The sequence below is a fragment of the Gadus chalcogrammus genome, chromosome 19, assembly GCF_026213295.1.
Source record: "Gadus chalcogrammus isolate NIFS_2021 chromosome 19, NIFS_Gcha_1.0, whole genome shotgun sequence".
In the NCBI taxonomy this organism is placed as follows: domain Eukaryota; kingdom Metazoa; phylum Chordata; class Actinopteri; order Gadiformes; family Gadidae; genus Gadus; species Gadus chalcogrammus.
In genome coordinates this window covers 16150682-16174814 of record NC_079430.1, presented here as the reverse complement: position 1 = coordinate 16174814, position 24133 = coordinate 16150682, and the positions used below count along the sequence as shown (strand labels likewise).

The window sequence follows — 24133 nt, the reverse complement described above, 5'->3', positions numbered from 1 at the left end:
TGTTTTTCTAATGACTCTCGTACTGCCAAGTGACCCGCCGCCACAACGCCGCCACGCCCCCCACGCCCCCACGCCCCCACGCCCCCACGCCCCCCCCCCCCGTCCCCCCGTCGCCGCCGACAGACACACCGCTTATTTTTGTAAATCCGAAACAAACCAAAACTGGCTCCACACAGGTCAGCTGCTACCACTACACCCTGCCCCCCCCCTCCACACACACACACCCCACCTACCACCCCTTCACACACCCTTACCCCCCCCCCCCAAGCACCACACCTGTCCTCCTCTTCCTCAAGGTCTGCCGCAGGAAGTTGTCCCGATGGTCACAGATTTCATTTCTCCTTAATATTATTATTATATAAACCAGAGATATGCCTTGAAGCTGGGACAAATGAGGGTGTTGCTCTGAAGGTCTTCTGCGTGTTGAAATAAAGCCCCCCCCCCCACACACACGCACACGGCCTGTCCTCCCTCCATCACCCACAGCCCCCGCTGGGTATAATCAGTCCACCCAGTCGGCTTCTCTCTCCACGGTGGACGGGCTGTTACTTTAGTTTCCTTATTTGTTTGTTTGTTTTGTGTTCATGTCCCCTGAACAGTTCTATGGAGTTCTTGCAGTTGACCCGATTGGTAAAGAGAAATGTACATGATGTATGGATATATATGTATATGTTTATGTATACATATTCCTATATTTTGTTGGTAAAGATTTCCACATCCACGTGAAGATTTTTGAGGTTGACGATTTATTGTGCATTTCTGCATTTTTTTTTTTGTTTGTCCATCCAAAGCAAAAATCCCGTCACTGGATTTTGGAAGTGCTGGTGTTTGATAGAGCTGCTTCTGACTAGAGACATTTTATTTTAGCTTCACACTTGCAACTGTAGTTAACCAGTAAATGCTAGAAGCACCTCTTCCCAATTCACTAACAATTGCTGTTTTAGATGGACAGAAAATACTCCAGTGTAGTATTTGAGATGCGTGCGGGACCTTGTTTACAATAGGATATTCAACTGCGTGTTATCTTGAAGCAAAATAAATAAAGGTCAATCTGTGTTTGAACTTGTGGTCGAACTTCTTTGTATAATTACAACAGTTAAATTATTAATTACACGAGTTGAGTATGGCAGTATAGATAGTGACCCCTCAAGAATAGAATCGGATGATTGTATATAAAAAGCTTTATTAAAAGCATGTGTTGACAAAGGCAATGTTATGACAAACCATACATCAACAAGCTGCACAAGTTGCTTTCTGAGGACTCACAGTACAGCTATCGGCAGAGGAACACTGGCTGCGTTCTACCACTAGAGGGCACTGCTACACCACCGTTATAAGACACATATGCTCGTCTCGATAGATATAGTGAATAGTTTCTTTATCTGACATAAATTAAATGTTTCTCTTGATATAAATGAATGAATATCGGTTAATCTTTTGGATAGTGTAAGGATAAATATGTTATATCAGTAGTCTCCTTCAATAAGTGCTTTAATCCACATGAAAAACATTTGTACAAATTATTTAAAAGTTCTTCGTCCCCTCAGTAAAATGTTTCTCTTCAGCGTATTCACATTCGCTATCAAACATGAAAAAGTCGCTTACAAATGACCGTTTGGCGTTCGACGTTGGTGGCACTTGAACCCTCATTTGAACACATTTTCATCCTTTAAGAGCTTATCGACTTATCTTTACATTTCCAGTCTTGGCCATATAAAACCTGGTGTTAGCAGAACGTGTGTGTACACAATCCAATAGGCTCTATACTATTTTGCAGCTATCTTATCCCTCCACTCGGAGATTAATACAGCAGCCTATATATATATATATATATTTTCCGTCTCCTTCTTACGGGATAATTCTTCCTTATAAATCGATCGTCTCGCTGCAGACGCTCGACGCGTCCATCTGTCTGCAGACGCTGATGAACTCGTCCTGCAGGGACCGGTCCGCCTCGGACGACAGGTCCATGGCCAGGCTCTCCTGGGACGCCGAGCCCAGCGTCTGGTAGCGTCTCTGCGGGTCTCCGCCGCCCGGGCGGCCGGCGCCATGCTGCACCTGGCGATCCGCGGCGTCCTCGCCGAGCCGAGCGACCGCGCGTCCGTCGGGGCTGGGGCAGAGCACCAGCGAGGAGCCGCCGAACGACGGCCTGTAGGAGGCGCAGGAGGACGAGCTGCCCCTCCAGCGCTCGGGGGAGGAGCAGCTGGTGGAGACGGACAGCGACGGAGACGGAGGGGCGGCCGGCGCCGTGATCGCCGTGACCCCGCGGGACCGCGACGTGGGCTCGGCGGGCACCTCCGCGCACGACGACGACGTCCGGTACGGGCCGGCGTCCGCCGAGAGCGGGTCGCGGCCGAAGAGGGAGTGGCCTCCGTTGGGCAGCGGGCCGAGGATGGCGAGGGACAGGTCGCTGCAGCCGAGCGGCGTGCCGGGGCTGAAGAGGCTCATGGGGAACAGCGACTCGCCGAACAGCGCCTCGTCGATGCTGCGGCGCAGGTCGATGGGCGAGGGGGGCCGGAGGTCCGCCGTGGAGTCGCTGGTCACCGACGACCGCCCCGACGCCGGCCCCCCCGCCACGCCGTCGGGCTTCTCGGAGCCCGTGAGGTCCAGGTCCCGGTACGCCAGGGCCCGGTTGCTGTGGTACAGGAGGTCCAGGCCGTTCAGGCTGCCGCCCAGCCTCTCGTCCACCAGGCTGTAGAGGGGCAGGCTCTCCGTCTCGCCCAGCCCCAGCCCCGTCTCCCTCATGGCCAGCTTCTCCTGCTGGCTGAGCGTCCAGTGGTACGTCCCGGGCAGCAGGGGCGACTTGGCGGCCAGCAGCTCGGTCCAGCAGCTCCCGGCGCCCGGCAGGCCGCTGGAGCAGTAGACGGGCTGCGCCACCACCAGGGCCAGCGTGATGCACACGCCCAGCTCGCACACCCGGCAGCTGAACTGGAAGGTCCACCAGGGCCAGGCGCGGAAGAGCTCCTCGCCGCCGGCGACGCCCATGGCGCTGAGCATGGCGTAGAGCTGCAGGCCGGCGCAGCCCAGGCAGAAGAGCGCCGACACGCACACGGTCACGGCGGCGCGGTCCCAGTCCCGGCTCTCGGCGAAGGGGCAGCGGTTGTAGCGCTCGGCGGGGGTGGGCGACGTGTTGTTCAGGTGGTAGATGTGCTTGGAGTCGGCGCGCACGTACACGTAGAACACGAAGTAGGCGGCCGACAGGAAGGCGGCCAGCGCCACGAAGGCGCCGCGCGAGAGCAGGCAGAGGAAGAGGCGGACGGACGGGCTGCCGCGGTACAGGTGGAGCAGCGTGGCGGGGCCGAAGGCCGCCGCGAAGTGCAGCGCCACCAGGCACGCCAGGAAGAAGGGCCGCTGGAACGCCGAGTACGAGAGCTGCATGCGCGAGCGCATGGACAGCAGCAGGAAGACCAGGCCGAAGGCGGCGGTCAGGCAGGGGAACAGCGCCTCCTGGAGGAGCACTGCGGCCTCGGCCGAGGGCAGGCCGCCGTGGTGGCCGTAGGCGTCGTACAGCAGCGAGAAGGAGCGCGTGGCGCCCGCCGCCAGCAGGAACACGCTGACCAGCGCGAAGTAGCCGCAGCCGGACGGACAGCGCAGCGGCAGGCAGAGCAGGTTGAGCGCCGAGGCCAGGGCGACGGCGGCGAAGAACAGCCCCGCGCTGTAGACGTGGGCGTGCCAGGCCGGGCCCCAGGTCGCCATGGCGCTGTTCCAGTCCGTGTAGAGCGGCACCAGCATGGCCGGGTTCAGGGGGACGAAGGGCTCGTGGGATTGGTTGGTGGAGGGGGCGGTGGGCGTGGCGGGGGTGGAGGCGGGCCGGGGGGCGTCGGCCAAGGCCCTGGACTCCCAGGTGTAGGAGAAGTCGCAGAGTCCGGAGCCGTCCTCGCTGGCGTTGCAGTCGGGGAGGAGTGAGGCAGCGGGGTCGGCGGGGGGCGGCGTCCAGGCCTCGGTGGGGGGCGGGGTGGGTTTGGTGCCGGCTGGGACGGAGAACAGAACACAGAAATGGACTTTCAGTCTCTCCTCCTTCTATTCGTGTCGTTTAATACGGAATGCGCATGCGTTTAAAACACGTTTGAAGGATTAATTTGCAAAGACATCGGAACTCGGAAACAAAGGAAGGTGACGCACACTGTAGATGCGTGCGTGTGTGTGTGTGTGTGTGTGTGTGTGTGTGTGTGTGTGTGTGTGTGTGTGTGTGTGTGTGTGTGTGTGTGTGTGTGTGTGTGTGTGTGTGTGTGTGTGTGTGTGTGTGTGTGTGCCCGCAGAGAAGTAGGCCTACACGCACTCACCCACTGCACACCAGCGGATGAACCTAAAGCCATTTTAATCATTTGCTCATGAGAATTCACAACAAGCATTTACAAAGCCCTGCAAACTGGCGGAGAGCCAGGACTTGTGAAGCCTTCTAATGTGTTAATCCTGAATAAAAGCCAACGGCTCGCAAGAAAGCCAACTTCAAAAAAGGTTTGGCCGCCGGAAAAGTAGGCACTTGTGTATGTGTGTCAGTGTGTGTGTAAGTGTATGTGTGTGTATATGCGTATAAGTGTGTGTCAGTGTGTGTGTGTGCATGTAAGTGCGTGTAAGAGTGTGTGTGGGTAAGTGGGTGTCAGTGTGTGTGTGTGTGTGTGTGTGTGTGTTATTTGCGTGTAAGTGTGCGTGTTCATGGGTGAAAGGAGTCCACTTGAAACCACAGGGCCCTCTCTGCCTTTGTGTTACGTAAGACATCTGGTGTTTCAATGCGAGCTCGGCTAACTCTGATTGTGTTAGATCCGTTGACGACGGATGCAGAACCAGTGAGGTTTTCTAAGTGCCTCGTTTCGTAAGGAGCTGGGGAGGAAAAAACAAGGAGACTATTTTGATCCTTATGTGTTTTCATGATACGCCTGCGAAGCTCATCTGCGCCATATGCTGTAGCCCTCAAGTTTATGTACACAATTTATGGCAGAGGATTTAAAATAGAACACGAGTCATGGTCTATAGTTGAATGCCTTACAGATGCTCACCAAAAAACTCTCCAACGTTCACTCAGTCCGCCAGATGAGAGGTGACAGTCTGAATGTGTTTCTCCCTGATTAATAACGACGTCCATGTCCGTGCTACTTTGTGATTAAACAATGACCTAATGTCGACCGCCTGGCTGTCAAAGAAAACCCAGAAACTCTACCGTATCTCTCTTGGAAAAACAGCCATCAGTCACACACAGACCCAAAGCTGCAATAAATTGAATTGTGTCTTCCCCAGACCAACATATCCAAAAGACTCATCAGCACACATCCCCTCCGGCCCTTAGTGGATATAATCAGCGCTCCTCAAAGACAGACAAGCTCTGTAATGGAGCACAGAGACCAGGCATGAGAAATGAACAAAGATAACATAGGGAGCAAATGGTGACATCAGGCACCAGCGTGAGGTTGTTCTGTCGGGTGTTAAAGTCGTGAGTAGTTCCTCTGCACTAATGGAAGCGGTTGTGCGTGTGCGTGATAAAGAAGGTGTTTTGTTAACACTCAGGATGTGGCGACAATGCAGCCAATAGCCTTGCACGGTGGTTGCTCTTGACAACAGATGGTAAAATGAGTGCGCTGTTCATCTCTGGTAAAGGCATGAGAAACACATCATGTAGCCGGATGGCGTAGCCTTGCCCGTTTTAAACGGTGTTTGCAGACATCTCCCACCGCACATAGCCCTCTGAGGCGTGTGTTAAAGACGTAGTGGAGACGTCAGACTGGTGGTTGGAGGTTGATGTGTATGTTCTCTGGTTGTTTCTCACGCGTCAGTGTCCCGGCTCACGTTGTGTTATTTGGGAGGTGTAAAGTGTGGTTGGTGATCCTGTACTGATGACCGCAAAGTGGCCCTCCCAGAGGTGGAGTTTGTTATTCTTTTATTCTAACGTTTTTCCGCTTCAAAGGTTTGGCTTTTGTTCCATTCGAGTTTTCCACTTGCCCCATCTATCATTTATCTGAATCCCTTCCTGTCCTGTAATCTGTGTTCTTTCGCTCTGGTATCTCCATTTTTCCAGTGGACGTTTTAATTTATCTAGGTGTGTGTGTGTGTGTGTGTGTGTGTGTGTGTGTGTGTGTGTGTGTGTGTGTGTGTGTGTGTGTGTGTGTGTGTGTGTGTGTGTGTGTGTGTGTGTGTGTGTGTGTGTGTGTGTGTGTGTGTAATCTATTTCCCAACTCGATGCCTGTATACCAACACTCAGACATGTCCCCAAGAACCTACTGAAACTCTCCGAGCATGTGAGCAAACATATCATTAATCTGTTTCATTCAAGTTCAAGTGCTGCCATAGCACAGACAACTGGGTTGGCCGTTGCGCCATTCTCCCCAGATCTCCTGAGTCACCCGGCAGCAGCAGCGTCGGTGGAAAACGTCAAGCTCGAGGAAGCATGAATGCCACGAGTGCCTTTTTGTTGGCGTCACGCGCGTCGCCCCCATACAGCCGATAGACGGACATACGAAACGACACCGTGCGTAATGAATCTTTTATCGGCAGAAACGGGATATCGTGTCGCGGCGGTTTCTCCCGTGCTGCGTCGTCACGCTGCTCTCCGACGCGCCATCCAACGGTTCCCTCCTGCGGTTCTGTGTTGTTTTAGGTGATACAACCCCGACAAATGGGCGCACGCTATTTTGGGACTTGGAGGAAAGGGGCTTTGCGCGCTCTGTTGGTTTGTTTTGACAGCTGGACAGGTAGTCCTGCCATTCCAATGAGAAAAGGGGTTTGCTGCTCAAGCGGTTTTGCTCATCACTTAAAAATGCACGCGAACGGGGCCGTATTATATTTTTAGCTATGGGTGAAATAATTAAAGCAGACCCACTTGTACAGTCATTAAGAGAGAGGAGACGCTCCCATGAGTAAAACAAACGCACCTATTAACAGAATGCCAGAGGTTACTTTTCCACGCCCCACTTGAGTCACATGACCCAAGCGTGTTGCAGGGATGCCAGGCTACACTATAAGAACATTACCGCATGTAATATAGCATTAATGACAGGGGTGGGGTTGTTCTGCTTTGAATCGACCAGCACGCAGCCTTACTGAGGCCTGTTTCAATAGACCAATGTACCGGATGATGATTTTCCAGATTTTTCCGGATGTGGATTTTCCTGATAGCAGAAAGAATGGACGGTAGTTAGCTTGTGCTAGCTGTTGGATAAACATAGAACACGCTAGGGGTGCCAAGCTACGCTATGCTGCACCCTACACTGCCCCTGCCTTTTAGCAACATTCTCCATGGGGGGATTGGGGTTGCACGGTCCAATTCCTGTCAAAGCCCATTGATGATAAACCGCCCATAGACCTTGTTCACCGAGCAGCCATTAGGCAGGTAAACCTTGTAGAATCTTTGGAAACCATGACAACTAGTTATTTTGAGTTGTGCCTTTCCATTTCCTCTCCCAGGCAGCACTTAGAATGCATTTCCATTGAGTTGTCATGGTTTCCCCAAAGATCCAAAAAAGGTTTCTCCGTCCAACGTACCTGCATGGCCACTAGCTGACTCTAACGTCTATTGTCTGTCGCCTCGCCGCTGAACTCGGTAAGCGTCTCATGCAACAGCAATCCGGCGATCCAATCCAAGCCAGCATGGATCGGTGGAGGATCCGATTGCCCTGACAGAGGCTGTCGGGCGGGCGGGGGCATTGTGTGATGTCCAGTGAAACTGACACATGCCTGCGAGGGCGACATACCCCCGATGGGGGTCACGGTGAGGGTGAGAGGTCATCCGGACCATGCGGAAACAATTACAAAGTGAGCACTGAACAGCAGGTTCTTGTCTTCTTAGAACCCTGCTGGTTTGGGCGGGGTTGTACAGTTTTAAGGTCGTATGTATACTCGACTTATGCATACGTTGGTCGTAAACATTGGACATTCTCGCCGCTTCAGTGACTGTGTGGGGTGTAGTTGTTGATGCGAGGTGTACCAGAGGAGTTACAGAGAGAGAGTTTTCTCTCTCTCTAGAGTACGGTATGATGGCAGGCGAGACTCGGAGACGGGAGCAGTAGAAGCCTCAATGCAGGGGGTGCAGTTTGGAGTTGGCACCGACAAACTAGCTGCTCCACTATATTTGATTCACTTCAGCAGAGAAAGTAATAGGGACAACGATATTTGTGCTCTGGAGCCAGCGATATTATGTTTAATTGGTTCCCTTTGGTTGGCTTGGAAGAATACAATATTGTTTTTAGCCATAGCAGTACTTAAAACAATGCCATGATCAAATCACCTTACATTGCAATAAAAACATGATAGATGATCATCATTTTGGTATGTATGACCATGGTAGCAGTATAGGACTTCTACAGGCCTGATGGGCGGGGCCTAGCACTTAAACTAATGGTTAAACCATTCAGTTCTAATACGTCCTGCCCTCAAACTAATTTTAAAGGTTAAGGGTTGCTTTGGAATGGAACCACGCTTCAAATTGTCTTTAGGGAAGTTCCACACCTTCATCCAACACCACCACCACCACCATCCACCACCACCACCACCACCACCACCACCATCCACCACCACCACCACCACCCACCACCACCACCACCCACCACCACCACCACCACCATCACCACCACCCACCACCACCACCCACCACCACCACCACCACCATCACCACCACCACCACCATCCACCACCACCACCACCACCACCACCACCATCCACCACCACCACCATCCACCACCACCACCACCACCACCACCACCACCACCCCCACCACCACCACCACCACCACCACCACCACCATCCACCACCACCACCACCACAATCCTCCACCACCTCCCTTCCATTGCTCCGTCTCCCCTCACACCGATTGGATCATTAATAACATCAACTCCCTCCATTAGACTCCTTAATCCTTTAATTCTTCCCACCTCGTCAAAGAAGGCGTTCCGCTGGAAACGCTTTGGGAGGTCTGATAACGCAGAACGCTGCGGAGAACCAATCTAAGAAATATCTAATCCAATTACGGCGTGCTGCTCCATTGCCCAGGAGATAAGCTGCGTTGGGCCGGAGAGCTCAGGCTGGAGAGGTGCTTCTGTGGCCCGTCTGAAACAGGCCTGTGACGTCGAGACGAGACACTGCCGTCCTAAACCTCCCTCTCATGTATTCTTCCTCCGTTATCGAGGCTGCTGTTGAACCATTCTGACAAGCCTCCTCTTGCTATGTGATACCTTTGATATTTACAGACATCAAATCTGAGCCCCCAACAACCACACACGATTCACACAAAGACACGCTGCAATGCTGCATGCAGAAGATGCCGCGGTCGCCAACCCACATGCACATGCCATTCTTACACATGCCACTCGTGTGTCACGCGCTTGATACTGTGACGATGATTTTTCTGTGCCTGAGGCTGCTTCACGCTATTTAAAGCAAGTGTCATTTGGCAAGAGCAGCCTGTGACATCTTTTCTTCCCCGACACCTCAAGACACGGTTCACACCTGTGCCCAGAATATTAAAGAAGGCGAGTACGTCTCTCATTAACCCTCTCTGCTCTTTGACTCCGAACCCGGTCAGCCACACCCCCACCGCCCATCCTTCTAAGATGTCACTCCGTCATCCGCACGTAGCGCGTTTAACACGTCTATTTTTACAAAATCCAGTTGACAAGCTTGCTATTCTCGGCGATGTAATGTAGGTTACATCTGCTGCCTGAGAGAAGTGGGTTGTGAGAGGACCTTATCTTGTCTTTCCGGGCGAATCTCTCCTTTAATTCGGTGACGCCACAGAGTGGTTAGTCTCCCACCGTACCTGTGAAGAGCAACGGTGATGTGCTGCCTAGACCGACCGGACGGACGTCCTTATCTCGCCCACTCGCTCTTAAACGGCCTATTTGCTACTTCCTCCCTTTGGAAGCAATTAGGTCGCCTCAGGCAAAGGTTGAAGAGGAATTGCTCCGCCAGTCTTCCTCTCTCTCCTGCTCTGTATCTGCCGCCTCTGCCTCTCGCCTACTGACGGATTTCACGGTTCTCAAACACTAACAAGGCCAGCCTCAGTCTTTGGAAGAAAAATAAGACGGCGTCTCTCGGCTGTTTTTCTGCAACGCGGGGGAAACGGCCACGAACGCTGACTCTGCCATCATGCAGCTTTAATGTTGAGACCCTGGATGACCGCGTTCCAGGTGCATCTCCCCCCCAGCCGCCCTCCCCCCTCTCCCCCCCTACCCGTCGTGAGTCTCCCGGGCGTCGGCGGCGGTTGGAACGCAGCCGTGGAAACTTCTGCCGCCGAGCTCGTGCTCTTCGTCCGGTTCCCTGCTATGACGGACTCCTCGTCGTCCTCCTCATCGTTCGTATCCTCGCTGCCGGGAGTCTCTGGGGTTCAAAAACAACAACAAATCAACCAAATGCTCCCCAAGGTGGAATCACATTTTTACAGCAAAGACTGTTCAAATTAAATGTAATCCTGGTATTGTTGCGGAATGGATTACGGTATGGCTAATCCCCCGAGTGTTGGCGAAGGGTTGTTGATCCTGAAGGGCTCCCAGCGAGACTGGTGTGCTGCCACAGAAGATATCTCCCCAACCCAGTTCTGTCAGATGGATTGGCCTAGCATCCACTTAACTTTAGTCATCCATCCATAGTGCAGGAGTCTGTGACCGTGCACTGTGACCGTGCACTGTGATGCATGGCCGTGCGTTGACTCTTGTTGTTGGTTAGCGCTCTCTTTTCTGTGTGCGTCTGGATGTGTATGAATGTGTGTCTCTGATGGGGGCTTGTGTGTGGATTTGTATTGCTCCAAAATAAAAATCTGTTTCTCAGACTAATGGAACAACGCTCGTTCTGAGAAGAGGTCCAATTCCAAACACAGACGGCAGGGAGAGATACCAGGAGGAGAGAAGGGGAAGAGATTGACGATGCAGCCAGAGTCACGTTGTTGTGGTGGATCACCTTGTGAATGTGTGAATGGCTCTATGGCACTGAATCCCTTTGGGGTTAAACATTGCTGCGTTGTGAACTTATGTAGGAAGACGACTCTGTGACTCATCTTGAAGAGTAAACCTGTTAAGTCGATGGTGATCTGATGAGATGATCGATTCAGCTCAACACGGTTACTTAGAGGATACATTTGTGTACTGGTTACACTTTACAGTAAGCTTACATCAATAAACCATTAATTACAATTAGTTAATGCAGTATTAAGCATTATTTTATAGTACTAGCATGGGGTGAAAGTAAAGCCTAACCCGTAGGTTAGGCTTGCCTAATAGTAAATAATATAGACATTCATTTTCACATTATACCTTAGTAAACGATGACCATTAGTTAAATTAACATACGTTAGCTGTTAATTAATTGCTAGTTAAGTGTTAGCTACTGGTTATAACTGCATTTAATCATGTTTTTAAATGGTTTACTAATGTACCCTTATGGCATTGTGTTGCATCGGTTAAAGTTCAACAAAGCCAAGGTCTTGCTGAGTCTTTGAGCACAGACGGAGTTCACCATCGCGCTGAAGTTTCAAGTTTAGTGTCATTGAGTCAGCAAACTCTCGCCGTTCACGAGCCCTGTCACTGGGTCATCATCCATGCCGGGGCACGTACGCACTCAGAAGTGAAAGTCAACGTGGGTGCGGCAGGCAGTGTTCCTGAGAACAACGCTGTCACTTTAATACAGCGTTGACCTCTACACATCAGGGGGGCCTGGCTCAGCGAGAGGGCAGAAGAAGAACAATGAGTCGTGCTGCAGGCGAACATGCGCACACGCTCACTGACACGGCAGGGTGCACTGCGCTAGAAACCCATGTGCAAAGTTGTGTCGCATTGAACTCTATATGAACACAGAAGCACACATCCGTGTGCATGGAACGAAATACCTTGCATTGCTATTTTGTTTTGGTAGCTACAACAAAACTGTACCTGCCTACATCAATCAACGCGTTCTATGACAGCATGTGCAGCTGCCACGCATTTAAGAGAAGCAGTCTCATTCATTCAGTGGATCGGGGTCGAGGCGTTTAGGTAGTGGAATCGTGATGCTGGTAGGTTTGACAGGAGGGGAAAAAGTGAACTGTACACACACACAAAAACACACACACACAGCTTAAACAAGGGACAGCTAGGCACTCAAAGCATGTGTGTGTGTTTGGTTCTGCAGGAGAGAGAGAGAAACACGAGAGAAAGAGACTATGGGTGTGTCTGTCTTTGGTGCCTGTTTTAAGTAGCATGCTCTGCACCAAATGAGACGGGGACAATACTAGGGGAAGGAAATAGTCTCGCACACACACACACACAAGACACACACACACACAAACACACTCACAAACACACACACCCACCCGCACACGCGCACACACACACATCGGGAAAATTCCCCTTGAGGAAAGCAGATATATTTGCCAGGTTGTGGAAAAACATTCTGCTGTGGTCATTGTCGGCCACATAGTAATGACCACCGCCTGCCAACAATATCCCGTGCTCCCTGCCAACCATTTTATCTCTGTTTCTATCTGTTGTACGGCTCTCCAAATGTAATGAAGCCACATAGGAGAAGGGGAGACCGTTGTTGGGCCAGGAGGTCTGGCAGCAGTGAAGTGGGTATCACAGCGAATATGTTCAAATGACATACACACATTTATGTTTTTTTCTGCACATTACTGCTGTAAACGATTAGCCAAATGTTGGACAGAAAAATGGGGCCGGTTGTTATTATTTTATTTATTTATTTATGGAGGAACAGTGACATTAATAAAGTGTGCCATGCCATACATCAGCAGCAGTCTCCGCCCAGAATATATATATATAGAATATGTAAAGCAAGTAATAAGCAAGGATACATATTGTGTAACCATGAAGACAAAGACAAGGTCAGCGTTAATATGTGGCGGATCTAAGCGTGGGTTGTGACGCAAGAGGTAATGTCCTCTTGTGTTCTCAGGACAAAATACGATTAGATTTTGTTGTATTGACGTTTTTTTTGTCACACACTGGCCGCAGATACACAAAGACAGACACTGCCGGACATAGAAACACAAGATGCACGCACACACACACGCACGCAAGCACACACGCACGCAAGCACACACACACACACACACACACACACACACACACACACACACACACACACACACACACACACACACACAGACTGTAGGAGTGTGAGAAAGCCCCATGCGAATGAATGGTTCAGATACGGAAGCAGCGATTTCAGTGATAAAGATTTCCACGTTGTCAACAGTGTCTTATGTAACCCAAATGTTTTTGGCTCTTATTTTAGTCTGTTTCTGTGTGTGTGCGTTTGTGTGCGTGTATGTGTGTGTGTGTGTAGGTGTGTGTGTGTGCGTGCGCTTGTGTGTATGTGTGTGCGTGTGCGTGTGTGTGTGTGTGTGTGCGTGTGTGTGTGTGTATGTGTGTGCGCTTGTGTGTGTGTGTGTGTGTGTGTGCGCTTGTGTGTTTAGGTGTGTGTGTGTGTGTGTGTGTGTGTGTGTGTGTGTGTGTGTGTGTGTGTGTGTGTGTGTGTGTGCATTCTGGGGGCTGGGTAGCTGTAGTGGGAGTGGGCTACATCAGATTCATCAGGGCTGATCATTGTAATTACAAAGCTGAGAATCCTTCCTTGCACAAAATTGCATCACGACAGAGACGTTTTATTTCTTCTTCATTTCGCATAGAGTCTAATAACTGTCTCATATGGTTCCCGTGGGTATTGGTTCTAATCTCAAGTCTTGTTCTGAAGCACTCCCGAGCCAACCCCACCCCACCCCCCCCCCCCCCCCCGCCTAAATCTGCCCCCGACTTTATTACGGTAACCATGGAAACCAAAGACCAGGATGTCATGCGACGATATCTTGGTTCCGTGCTCAACTCCTGAAAATTGAAATTCCAATCTTTCAAACAAACAGCACTTATTGTGTGATGTAACCTCTGGCCTCTGGGTCTACGATAAGCTACAAAGACCTCTGCCACAGGGTTTGAGAAATATAAATGGATACCTCCAATCCCTAGGTTGTGAATTTGCCTTGCTACAAATACCTATTTTCACTAGTTTGTGAATCCAAAAAATATATATACATAGAAAAAAAACAAAGCGATCTTAAGAATTAGCTCCAAAGACCTCCTGAAGCGGGTTTGAGAATTAGCTGTGAATACGTCGTTACGCAAAATCTGAAATTTGGCTACAAAGACCTCAGCCGCCTTAGCTCCGGCGAGAGAAATCAACATTTTGCTACGCTGCGAGAGATGATCTTCACGCTATGCTTGGTTCTTTAATTTAGATTGCTACTCGGTTACCCAGGGGCATCAGGTGTTTGTGTCACATGCTGAATGGGCGAATTCACGTCGCTAATCAATGAATCTGTTCAGCATGCATTGGCCCCACCGCCGTCTGCCTCTGCAGGTATCCATGGCATCCAACACAGCTTTAAAGGCACTACAGAATGCTGTGCAGGAACAAGGCACTACAGATGGAAAGAGTGGGGGAGGGCTGGTTGGAAACAAGCCTCATTTTCCACCCGCCAAACATCATCAGACAGACAAACACGCACACCCACCCACCCCCTAGTCCCCGGTTTGTTCGCAATCAACCCTCCCTCTTGTGTGTTTTGGCTCTGTTACTCATAACTGACCTAGCTGTTGGCATTAGCGCTTAGCAGTCACCAATACAAAGGCATTCTACAACAAGGGTGTGGGAAAATGGGCTCCATTTTGGTTCTAAACGCTCGCTGGGCGGGGGAACTCAATGTGGAGATCCATGTTCCAAGAGCGGCAAGGCTAAAGACGCCCATTAGCAGTTGCTCTGTGGTCCAGCAGCCCGCTGAAGGGCAGTTTCACAGCACGAATAAGTCCCGCACATGACCTCATCCTCAAGTCCCCCTAAACCTCGTTGAAGCGGTCAAAAACTCTAAAGGCAAACGCAACACCGACTTATTCCTAATGATCGCGATCACGTTTATTAACGCGGAACCATTCCTGGTACTTCCTTGTGGCCCGAAAGCCTATAACCGCTGCGTCTGGGGCCGTTCGTCGACCACGCCGCGGCGAGTCTCGCACACAGCGAGGTCATCTTTAAAGCAGCGGAGGTGAACGGCACATTCAGGGTTAGTTTTCTTCCTGACGCGCTTTTAATTTGTGGCCGAGAGAACAGGCCGAACGCCTGTTCTCTCGGCCACAAATTAAAAGCGCGTCGGGACGAAAAAACGGCCCATATCTTCCCAGTGCTGTGTTCACCCCCCGTCCCAACAATCTATTGTCTGCAGGGACAGAACCCATCATCAGGGTTGTTGCTGCTTCCACAGATAATGGAGTCGAGGAGGAAGAGGGAGAAGATAAGAGGAAGGGGGAAGAAGAGAGAGAGAGAGAGAGAGAGAGAGAGAGAGAGAGAGAGAGAGAGAGAGAGAGAGAGAGAGAGAGAGAGAGAGAGAGAGAGAGAGAGAGAGAGAGAGGGGGGTGGGTGGGACTGAATGTGGAGGAGCATGTTCGCCGCGTCTATGGCTGGCGACCGCGGCGGTCCCTAGAGAAGGCCGGTGGTGGGGGGGGGGCGGTTTCTCTGAGGTGACGCTCTGCATACTGAATCAGGACCTCCGTGGCCAGCAGACAGACCGCAGCCTGTACACTGGAGCCGGAGCAATACCGGGGGGACCCCATAGACATACACACACCTCCCCCCCCCACCTGCACCCCAACAGACATAATACGGTGTCTATGGGGTGTGTGGGACCCAATACACACACACACATTCCTCCCCATCCCCCCCCCCCCCCCCCCCCCGCCCCGCATCCCAACGGACATAATACGATGGCACGTGACACACAGACGAGGTAACCCCACCGGGACCACTGGTGTCACACTGGGATCACTGGTGACGCACTGGGATTGGACCTAACGTTGGCGTAGAGTTTGACGTTTGGGAAGTCATTTGATCCACACCAGAGGCACTGAGGTGAGCCATTTGTATAAATGGATACGGTGAGGTTTACATACAGGACGGGTAGAGGACCGTACTTAATGTTAAAGTATTGTCGTCGTACTTATTTTCCTCAAAGTTAGAATAAACATGAATCCGTAATGTAATGTGAATTAAAATAAATCGAAGCCCAGTGGACTGTTCTGCATGTATTGATATTCGCCGTCTACTACTGCTCTAAGATCGTTGGTGCGTCCCCGAAAAAAAAAAGCCTAGTTGGCAATCATCGACTTCCTTATTGTGTGTTTGGACCTTTGACCTTTGGCTGATGGATGGGTCTGTAGTGTAAGGGGCAGGGGCTTCCCTCCGCTGATTCCCTTAGCATACTGATGCCAGACGCCGGCAACGCCGCGGTGGTGGTTGGTTGGGGGAGGGGGATGGGTGGAGGAAGGACTGGACGTGTTCCCTCAGTGTCGGACGAAGACGACTTTAAGAAGCCGACCAGCTGTGGGCAGCTGTCCTGGTCGGCTGGAACCCCGAGTCCACCACGTCGTCTGCTTTGAAATAAGGAACCTTATTTATCTTTTATTAAAATGTTCAATTCACCTTTTTCTATCCGGGCAGAGCTGAATGTGTTCAGACAATAATACAAGAACTGCTAAGTGGTTAGTTAGTGCCAGTGACTTTGTTGATTCACATTTGTGTGGCTGTGGTGATGTTAGAATTATAATAAACAATATCGCTACAGGGTCGAGCATGTAACGATTGACAACAAAATCGATTTGCTACGACTCATCATCATGGTGTGCAGACAGCCTCCGTTGATCACGCTAATCTAGACGCAGCCTGGAGGTGGTGTGTTGACGAGGCTTAGGACCTGCCTGCGTCCCAGCACAGTCTTTGTTTACATCCCAGTTTGTGCAAAAACAGACACTGGAGAAGCAGGATTTTGCACCCTCCCCCCCCCTCTTTCTCTCGTGCCTCCAGACACGCTCCAGACATGCGGCACGACGCCCCTACACAGGGGACAAAAGGAGGCACAGCCACGCGACGGAGAGAAGGAACCAATGGGAGACAGAGGCGTAGATAGACGCCCGCTTACCTCCTGGCACCGGGGAGGCGACCTCCCGGCCCCCGGAGGTGGGGCTAGACCCCGCCGTGGACCTCTCCTCCGTGGCAGCGCTGGGGGGCGCCCCGGACGGACTGACGGCCCCTCCCCCCCCTCCCCCCCCTGCCCCAGCCGACCCCCCGCTCGGCGTCTTTGATGTCGTCAGCGGCGTGGTCTCCGGGGCGGGAGGCGGGGTCAGGGACCCCCGCGGCCGCGGCCCCGCCTGTACGGTGTCGGGGGCGTCGGGGGTCACGCCGGCGCTCGGATCCGTCTCCGTGGCGACCACGGCGGACCACGGCGGACGGCCCGTCGCCGGGGGCCCGGGGGGTTCGGTCGTGGCCGGGGGGTCTTCGGGGCGGCGGGGGTCACTTGCGCTCGTGGGGTCCGCGGGGGGGGCGCCCGTCCGCCCCGGACCGGCGGAGAACGGCGTGCTCCCGGCCGAGCCGCCGCCGCCGCCGCCGCCGTCGCTGTCGCTCCGCGCCGTGATCCGGCGCTGCGTGGACGCCGAGGGCCCCTCGGGGCCCGGGGTCGTGGGGGTCGACGCCGGGGGCCGCTGGCTGGTGGCGGCCGGATCGTCCCTGGCATTCGAACCCCCGCCCATCAGGATGCGGGGGTCGAGGTAGGAGATGTCTGGGAGCGGTACGGAAAATTTTGGTAGCGACCAGCTCCAGTAGGAGCCGGGCTTCTCGGTGGGCTTCTTCTCGGTCACCGCCGTTCCCCAGTGAGCCTCCTCGTCCGCCGCGGCCCGGCGGGGGGACGCGAGCAGGAGACACCACGGGAGGTACAGCGCCACGGCGCGCTGGAGCAGAAGCATCCTGCCGTCAGGTGGGGGGCGAAGGGGCGGGGCTCTCTGATCACATGCTGCTCCTCATTCCTGCGGACCCCGGCGGCCGCCTGGCCGAGCTGCCTGCGGAGGGTGACCTAGAAGAGAGGGACAGGACAGCGGGTTGACACACTTCTCTCTGGCTCTGCGCTGCGGGACCACACAGCGTTGGCGGGGGGCCCCACTGCAACACTGACGTTTCGTGTTTCACGTTTTACAAGAAGGCTGGGTTACAAACGAGGCTGAACCGTCAAGGCATCAGAACTAATCACAAATGATGCACCGTTGTATTATTTATTTATCGCCCGTTGTATTATTAATCGCACCGGTCACTTTCCACTATTGCAGGGAATGCTGTGTTTGTGTCAGTTTGCCGTTTCACTTTTTGTCTTTGATGTTGTTGAGCCACGCTGGAGACACGTTTTTCTGATTCTGATTCTACTACTAACGATGACGTGTGGCAGGACTGTGTTGCCGGTCTAAATGCACAGGTCTGCTGTAGAAATGAATGGAAGTGTTTGATTGTGTGCATGTGGGATTCGTTGTTCTCCCATCGATGAGCAGTAGTACGTGGGCATCATAGTTTCCCTGGGGCGTGCGTTTCTGATCTCCTTTCCAGCTGTTTTGCTAAAATCATTCCACTCACATTAAGAACACGGCGGCCATTAATAAAACCGGGCGGACTGAGGAAAGCACGGCCAGAAATATTCCCTCGTCCACCGCAGAAATCATAACAACATTAGTGCTGCAGACGCCCGCAATTAGTGGTTTCCCGTTGGATGCCGTGGTCAGTGTGTCATGGAGTCAGTCACATGACAGCTACGGCCCAATCCTAGTACCTGAACAATTAGCGAGAGAGAGAGAGAGAGAGAGAGAGAGAGAGAGAGAGAGAGAGAGAGAGAGAGAGAGAGAGAGAGACACAGAGAGAGAGAGAGACACAGAGAGAGAGAGAGAGAGAGAGAGAGAGAGAGAGATGGAAACCCCCTCACTTTGAAATATCTTCTATTTAGGAGCCATTGACCGGGAAATAATGTGTGTATGTGGGCACAAAAGGGTATCAGTCGCAGCACAGTGCAGTGGGCGGGGCCAGTCTGGAGTGGAGGAATTGGATGGGGGGGGGGTGCGCTTACCAGAGGGGGCCCTCCGTCGAATTATTGGGTCCCCCCTTTCTGTGGGGAGGTGCTGGGAGGTTCACAGTAACTGGCCCCCGGGGTTGCCTCAGTGAAAAGGACCGAGCGGCAGTGGAATTTGGCCCCTGGCAGAACAACAACCTGCAGGCTACAGCTTCACTTACAGGCCACTACCCCGTCTCCCTGCCCACCCAACCCAACCCAATCCCACCCACCACCCATTTCTGGCCCCAAATCCTGGTTGAGGTGTACCTTACAGCTGGCAGCGAGAGATACAGAGATACCGAGGGACTGAGACAGATATACCTATTTGCGTGGCGGTGGCGTATTAACCGGAGGTAAAGCAAAAGGACATGAGAGCTAATTCCCGGTGATTCATGAGCATAGCCCTTCCAGCTCTCCCTCTTTTGTCCTTCCACGTTCCCCTTCAACGTGTTTACGTATTCCTTCTTCCCCTTTGCCTGTCAGCTACTGTTTCTGTCTCCCGGACAAGTTAATGCATAAATATTCATACCTAATGCATGTCAGATCACCCGTTTCCTCTCTCTCTTTCCCTCCCACACGCAGGCAACCACCCACATGCTTCTACCAATGGATGGACACACACACACACACACGCACACGCACACGCGCACACACTCACACATGCATGACCAATCGTATAGAACCACAACACACTGTATGTGAATCAATACACAAAGGTACTATATTTAATCTCATATGCTGCTCTACGTGTCTCTACGTCACAGAGAGGAGATCAGGCCTCCGTCTACAACTCTCTGTTTGGAGAGAGGGAAAGTAGGGACCGGAATCAATAATTGTAGGAGAAGGAGCATGGATTCAGATCATATATTACTGATGGGGGGGGGGGGGGGCCACACGTTGGAGTTGCCCACACGGTGTTGAGGGAACACCGTGAAATCAATTTCCTCTGAGGATTGGTCGTTTATATGGACGCGTATCTTCGCACTGGGCCGCCCGCCCACACACAAACACACACACACACACACACACACACACACACACACACACACACACACACACACACACACACACACCAAACACATGTGTACATGCGTGCAAGCATATGACCACACACAGGCATGCAGATAAAGATCAAATGCACACACACACACACACACACACAGACACACACACACACAGACAATGCATTCACCCACACATACAGACACACACATACATTGTGTGCATTACTCAGATTCTCGCTCGCCCACACTCACTGTTCAGCCACCACACACGCACACACACGCACACACACATACACACACACACACCTCCATGCACTCGATCACAGTGCCTACAGCCATTGTGTTGTCCAACGGTTATTGAAGTATGAAGCACAAACACAGCTCTCACCGAGGAGTAGGAGAGAGCTCATTTGTTGTGAAATTTGCCTCATCTTTTTTCATGCTAAAACATTGCAATTAGCTAAAAGCTTACCGCAAATTAACTCGCTACCTCGATTGGCTTTTTAGTAGAACAGACACAATGCAAATCCATTATTAACACAGTGTGGGGGGGTGTGTTTAATTCATCCTGGCTGGTAACAATTCTCAAATGCCCCTTTCACAGAGTAGCCCATCCCTTGGGGGGCTGTGCCGGCTTGGAAAAGGAATCAGTCGGTTGTGTGAGTAGAACGCCCAACACAATCTAATCTGAAGGGGTACAATCATACAGGGTAGAAACAAATGATTGTTTGACTTTGAATTCATCTGTATGTTAATATCATTGGTTCCATGATTTAGTCAGTGGCTCATATGTCCTAAATAATGCCAACTAGCAGCACCCTACGAGCGACCAGTGACTTGTAAACCTCTGCACAACAAATTCTCTCTCTGCTGCTGCCGGACAGAGGGGGTGAGGAGGAGATGGGAGGGAGGGAGGGGAGGGGGGGAGGAGAGGAGAGGGGGGGGTGGGGGGGTCATTGTCTATTCTGACAGGGAGCAGAACGGGCGGAAAGCAACTGTTGAAAAAAGGAAGAATTAAAAAGTGCCCGCAGGGGTAAATTTACGAGCGCCTTGTTCCCCTGATTCTGGCGTTTTGTCTCAGCGGTGGCCTACGACAAAAGCTGGACCGGGGGGTGCTGTAGTAGTGAGCTCAATGGAGCCCAGAACTGAAAGGACAAGGGGGGGCTGGAACGCAGGAGGGAAGAGTGGAACGCTCAAAAGACCAAAAAGGAGTAGAGAGCCAAAGAGAGAGAGAAGCAAAGAGAAAGAGAGGGAGAGGGAGACTTATTGACGTACTGTTGCGGCATTCTTCGTCTGTGGAGAGTAAACTCACTAATGCTCATCTCGGTTTGTTGCCAACGCTCCTTCATTAACTCTGTCAACACACCCCCTTTTCTTCATCTACTCTGTTTGCCTTCTCTCCTGGTGGGTTTGCGTGTGCCGCGCCGGGCTCATCCATTCCTTAGTTGCTCCATTTTCATTCTCGGGACCCATCTGCCTAATCCCATTGTGTGGTCGGTTCATCTCCACACATCTAGGGGCTGATGGTGACGGCTCTGCGTCTGATGACAGTTGCGAGGCGTTGCATGGTCGCCCTTGCTATCCAAGGTTCTCCTTTCGTGCGATTGCCGATAGGGAGAGATAAAGCAAGGAAGAATAATTCAATCATAAATCAATAAGAAATATGTGTGCACGTGTTTTTCTCCAGAGTATGTGAGCAAACTCGCCCCCCACCTGGGTCATTGAAATTCATAGACCCCAGGAACCTGGGGGGGGGGGGGGGGAGTCACGAATAGAGATGGATTGACTCTGGGCAAAGTCATTATTATTTAACAAGCCTGCCAGAGCCACACCAAGAGACCGAAGATCAATGTCACATGCCGGCTAATGGATTGATTTACCTCCCAGTGAGTGGCTAATGTTTTAAATAGCAGTCCTTTTCATCTCTCTCTCTATGTTTCTATGTATATCTTAAATTAGATGATGTGTATATTAAACATGTCTACCTGCAAGGGTGGAATAAAGGGACATTTTGCAAGAATATCTAGCCTTTATTCTGTGTGCTATTTCTGTGTCAAGAAAGAGTGGGATTTTTCCTCTTTATTTGCGCATATTAAAGTGCATATTCATGTGCTGCTTATTAGTCAGGCTTGAGAGAGCGTTGTACATCTCTACCACCATGCTGTCTCTATCTTTAACACACCCGGATTCCAGAGGTCCTAACAGCACCTAGGGGGAAGGGACATGGAGCCCACTTTATCCTATACCATTTGACCTTGGTGACCTTGACTCTGATATTGGCAGTAGCTATCCCGCCTGTTGCCCCCCTAAACACTCTCGGATTTAACCCCTCCACAGCAGAACCGTGTGATATAGGGCTTAAATAAAGTGTTGGACTTAGCCAGCATGTGTTTAATCAATTAATGTCTCCATCAAGCTAATGCTAACTGTAAATCAAGATAACGCTCAGAATAGAGTGTATTTTCTTCTCACATCGTAACGCCTTAATTGATACGTTACGATGAATTATGGTTGATAGTTAGAGCTACCAGCAACACATATCTTGAAACAGAGCATATATCAATATTCCCTGTGGTGGTTGTTTTGCAGCTCTTTTTGACTTAGGTAAACAAATGCAAATTATTACTTTATTACTCCAATGCGGCGCTCGCAGCGATGACCTGCCAGACCGGCACATGCCCGTCATTGTTTATTTTTCGCCCCGGTTGAATGGAACATGTCAGATAAGCGCTCATACGAAATCATATTGCAATATGTATTTTGCAGGTAATGGTTCACACACACAGTGACCCACACACACACGTCATATATTATGTGATATTCAACCACAGGTTTTGATAAAAAAATTAATTCCCCACTGTAGTATAACATTTGTCCCCACTGTGATGATCATCCAATCAACTGACGGCTCATTGGTCAGCGTAAATGAGCCGAACGGAGCAGTGGACCAATCAAACAAAGGCAGATAGAAAACAGGGAAGCTCGCCAAAGTCAATAGTCCCTGGTCATTATCGACCACAACGAGGACCTCTCCCATGTCCAAGAATAGCTCTACCTTCCAGTCTTTCTGTCTCCATAAATACAGCAGGGAGCAGTCATCCCCCCAAATGGTTATATACCCACCACTAGTTATATACACACTAATAGTTATATACAGACACTACTAGTTAGCTCTGCGTTGTTCCTGCTAGTTTAAAAACCACATCCAAACTCCCTACTTTTATCACCTTTCACAACGGCTTTCACTTCTTTATCATGATTTACACATCTTCCGCGAGGATTTCCTTTGATTCTGATGCAGGCACTATTAATATAACGATTAACAACAACAGCTCTCGTTGGACCGACGGACCACCTGTTGATTCAACAACAAGACAACCAGAATGCACCAACAATGTCATTGTCACTTAGGAAACAAATGATCTAAAAGCCTGTCAGATGCTATTTCATCCTTTCTATTATCCTACACATTTTTAAATCCTAGATATACATAAATAAATAAAAAAGATACACATGTAAGAACATGAAGAATGCATTTATATACATAAATATACACAAATAAAGGGTATAACTGTATACTTCATGTTCTTCCATGTGTCAGTCTCGGGGTTGATGAAGACAGGGATCCTGCCTGATGAAGAAAGGGATCCTGCCTGTTATAAGGATGCAGTCAGACACACGCGTTCCACTGGCTGCCTTCGCCATGGTGACGGCTGATGCTCGAGATGTCTCCCTAATCCCTGGGATTTCAAGACTTTCTCCATTCTGCCGGATTGCCATCCGGGACACGCTCACACAGTCTGGGGTACAGTTTACCCATGGCCCAAAATACAAACACACACAGGCACACACCCATGCAAGTGTGAATCCAGATATAGACACAAAATACATTTTGAAATGTCTTTACCCCCCCACCCCCCCCACCTAACACCCATACATTCTGTACATTGTGGTCAAACGCAATATTGGATGTGCACTACACGGTGAGCTATAAATAAATGAAAATACCCACAACCAATTCCTATGACGACGCGCATTAAAACGCATTCCAGCTGCAAATCTTATCAACAGACAGAACCCTCCTGACTCCCCTACGCTCCTCTGGCGTGTCTTTCAGCCCAGCATTATCTCCTGTGAACACACAGTACGTGGTGGTGATCCTCTATGTCGGACCCTGCGTTCGCCTCTCACTGTGTGTGGGTGTGTCTGTCTTCTGTGGCTCATCGACGCTGGTGCCCACGGCTGAGTACGACGT

At 51.2% G+C, this 24133-nt stretch overlaps 2 protein-coding genes across 2 annotated transcripts in view; both read right to left on the bottom strand.

Annotated features, from left to right (window-relative positions):
- Positions 1-637: 637 nt before the first annotated feature.
- On the bottom strand, positions 638-4316 carry prrt4b (proline rich transmembrane protein 4b). The gene is made up of 2 exons (XM_056579034.1): positions 4295-4316; positions 638-3971 (listed from the first exon to the last, which is right to left on the bottom strand). Exons 1-2 carry the CDS (start codon positions 4314-4316, stop codon positions 1867-1869), a joined length of 2127 nt encoding a protein of 708 aa, XP_056435009.1. The 3' UTR covers positions 638-1866.
- Positions 4317-17131: 12815 nt separating this feature from the next.
- LOC130372873 (basic salivary proline-rich protein 4-like) overlaps positions 17132-24133 on the bottom strand; it is a 7368-nt gene continuing 366 nt past the window's right edge. Inside the window, exons 2-3 of the mRNA XM_056579033.1 lie at positions 17230-17857; positions 17132-17159 (exon numbers count right to left, since the gene is read on the bottom strand). Coding sequence (XP_056435008.1) covers positions 17132-17159; positions 17230-17750 — 549 coding nt within the window. The 5' untranslated portion in view covers positions 17751-17857. The remainder of the gene's footprint in view (positions 17160-17229; positions 17858-24133) is intronic.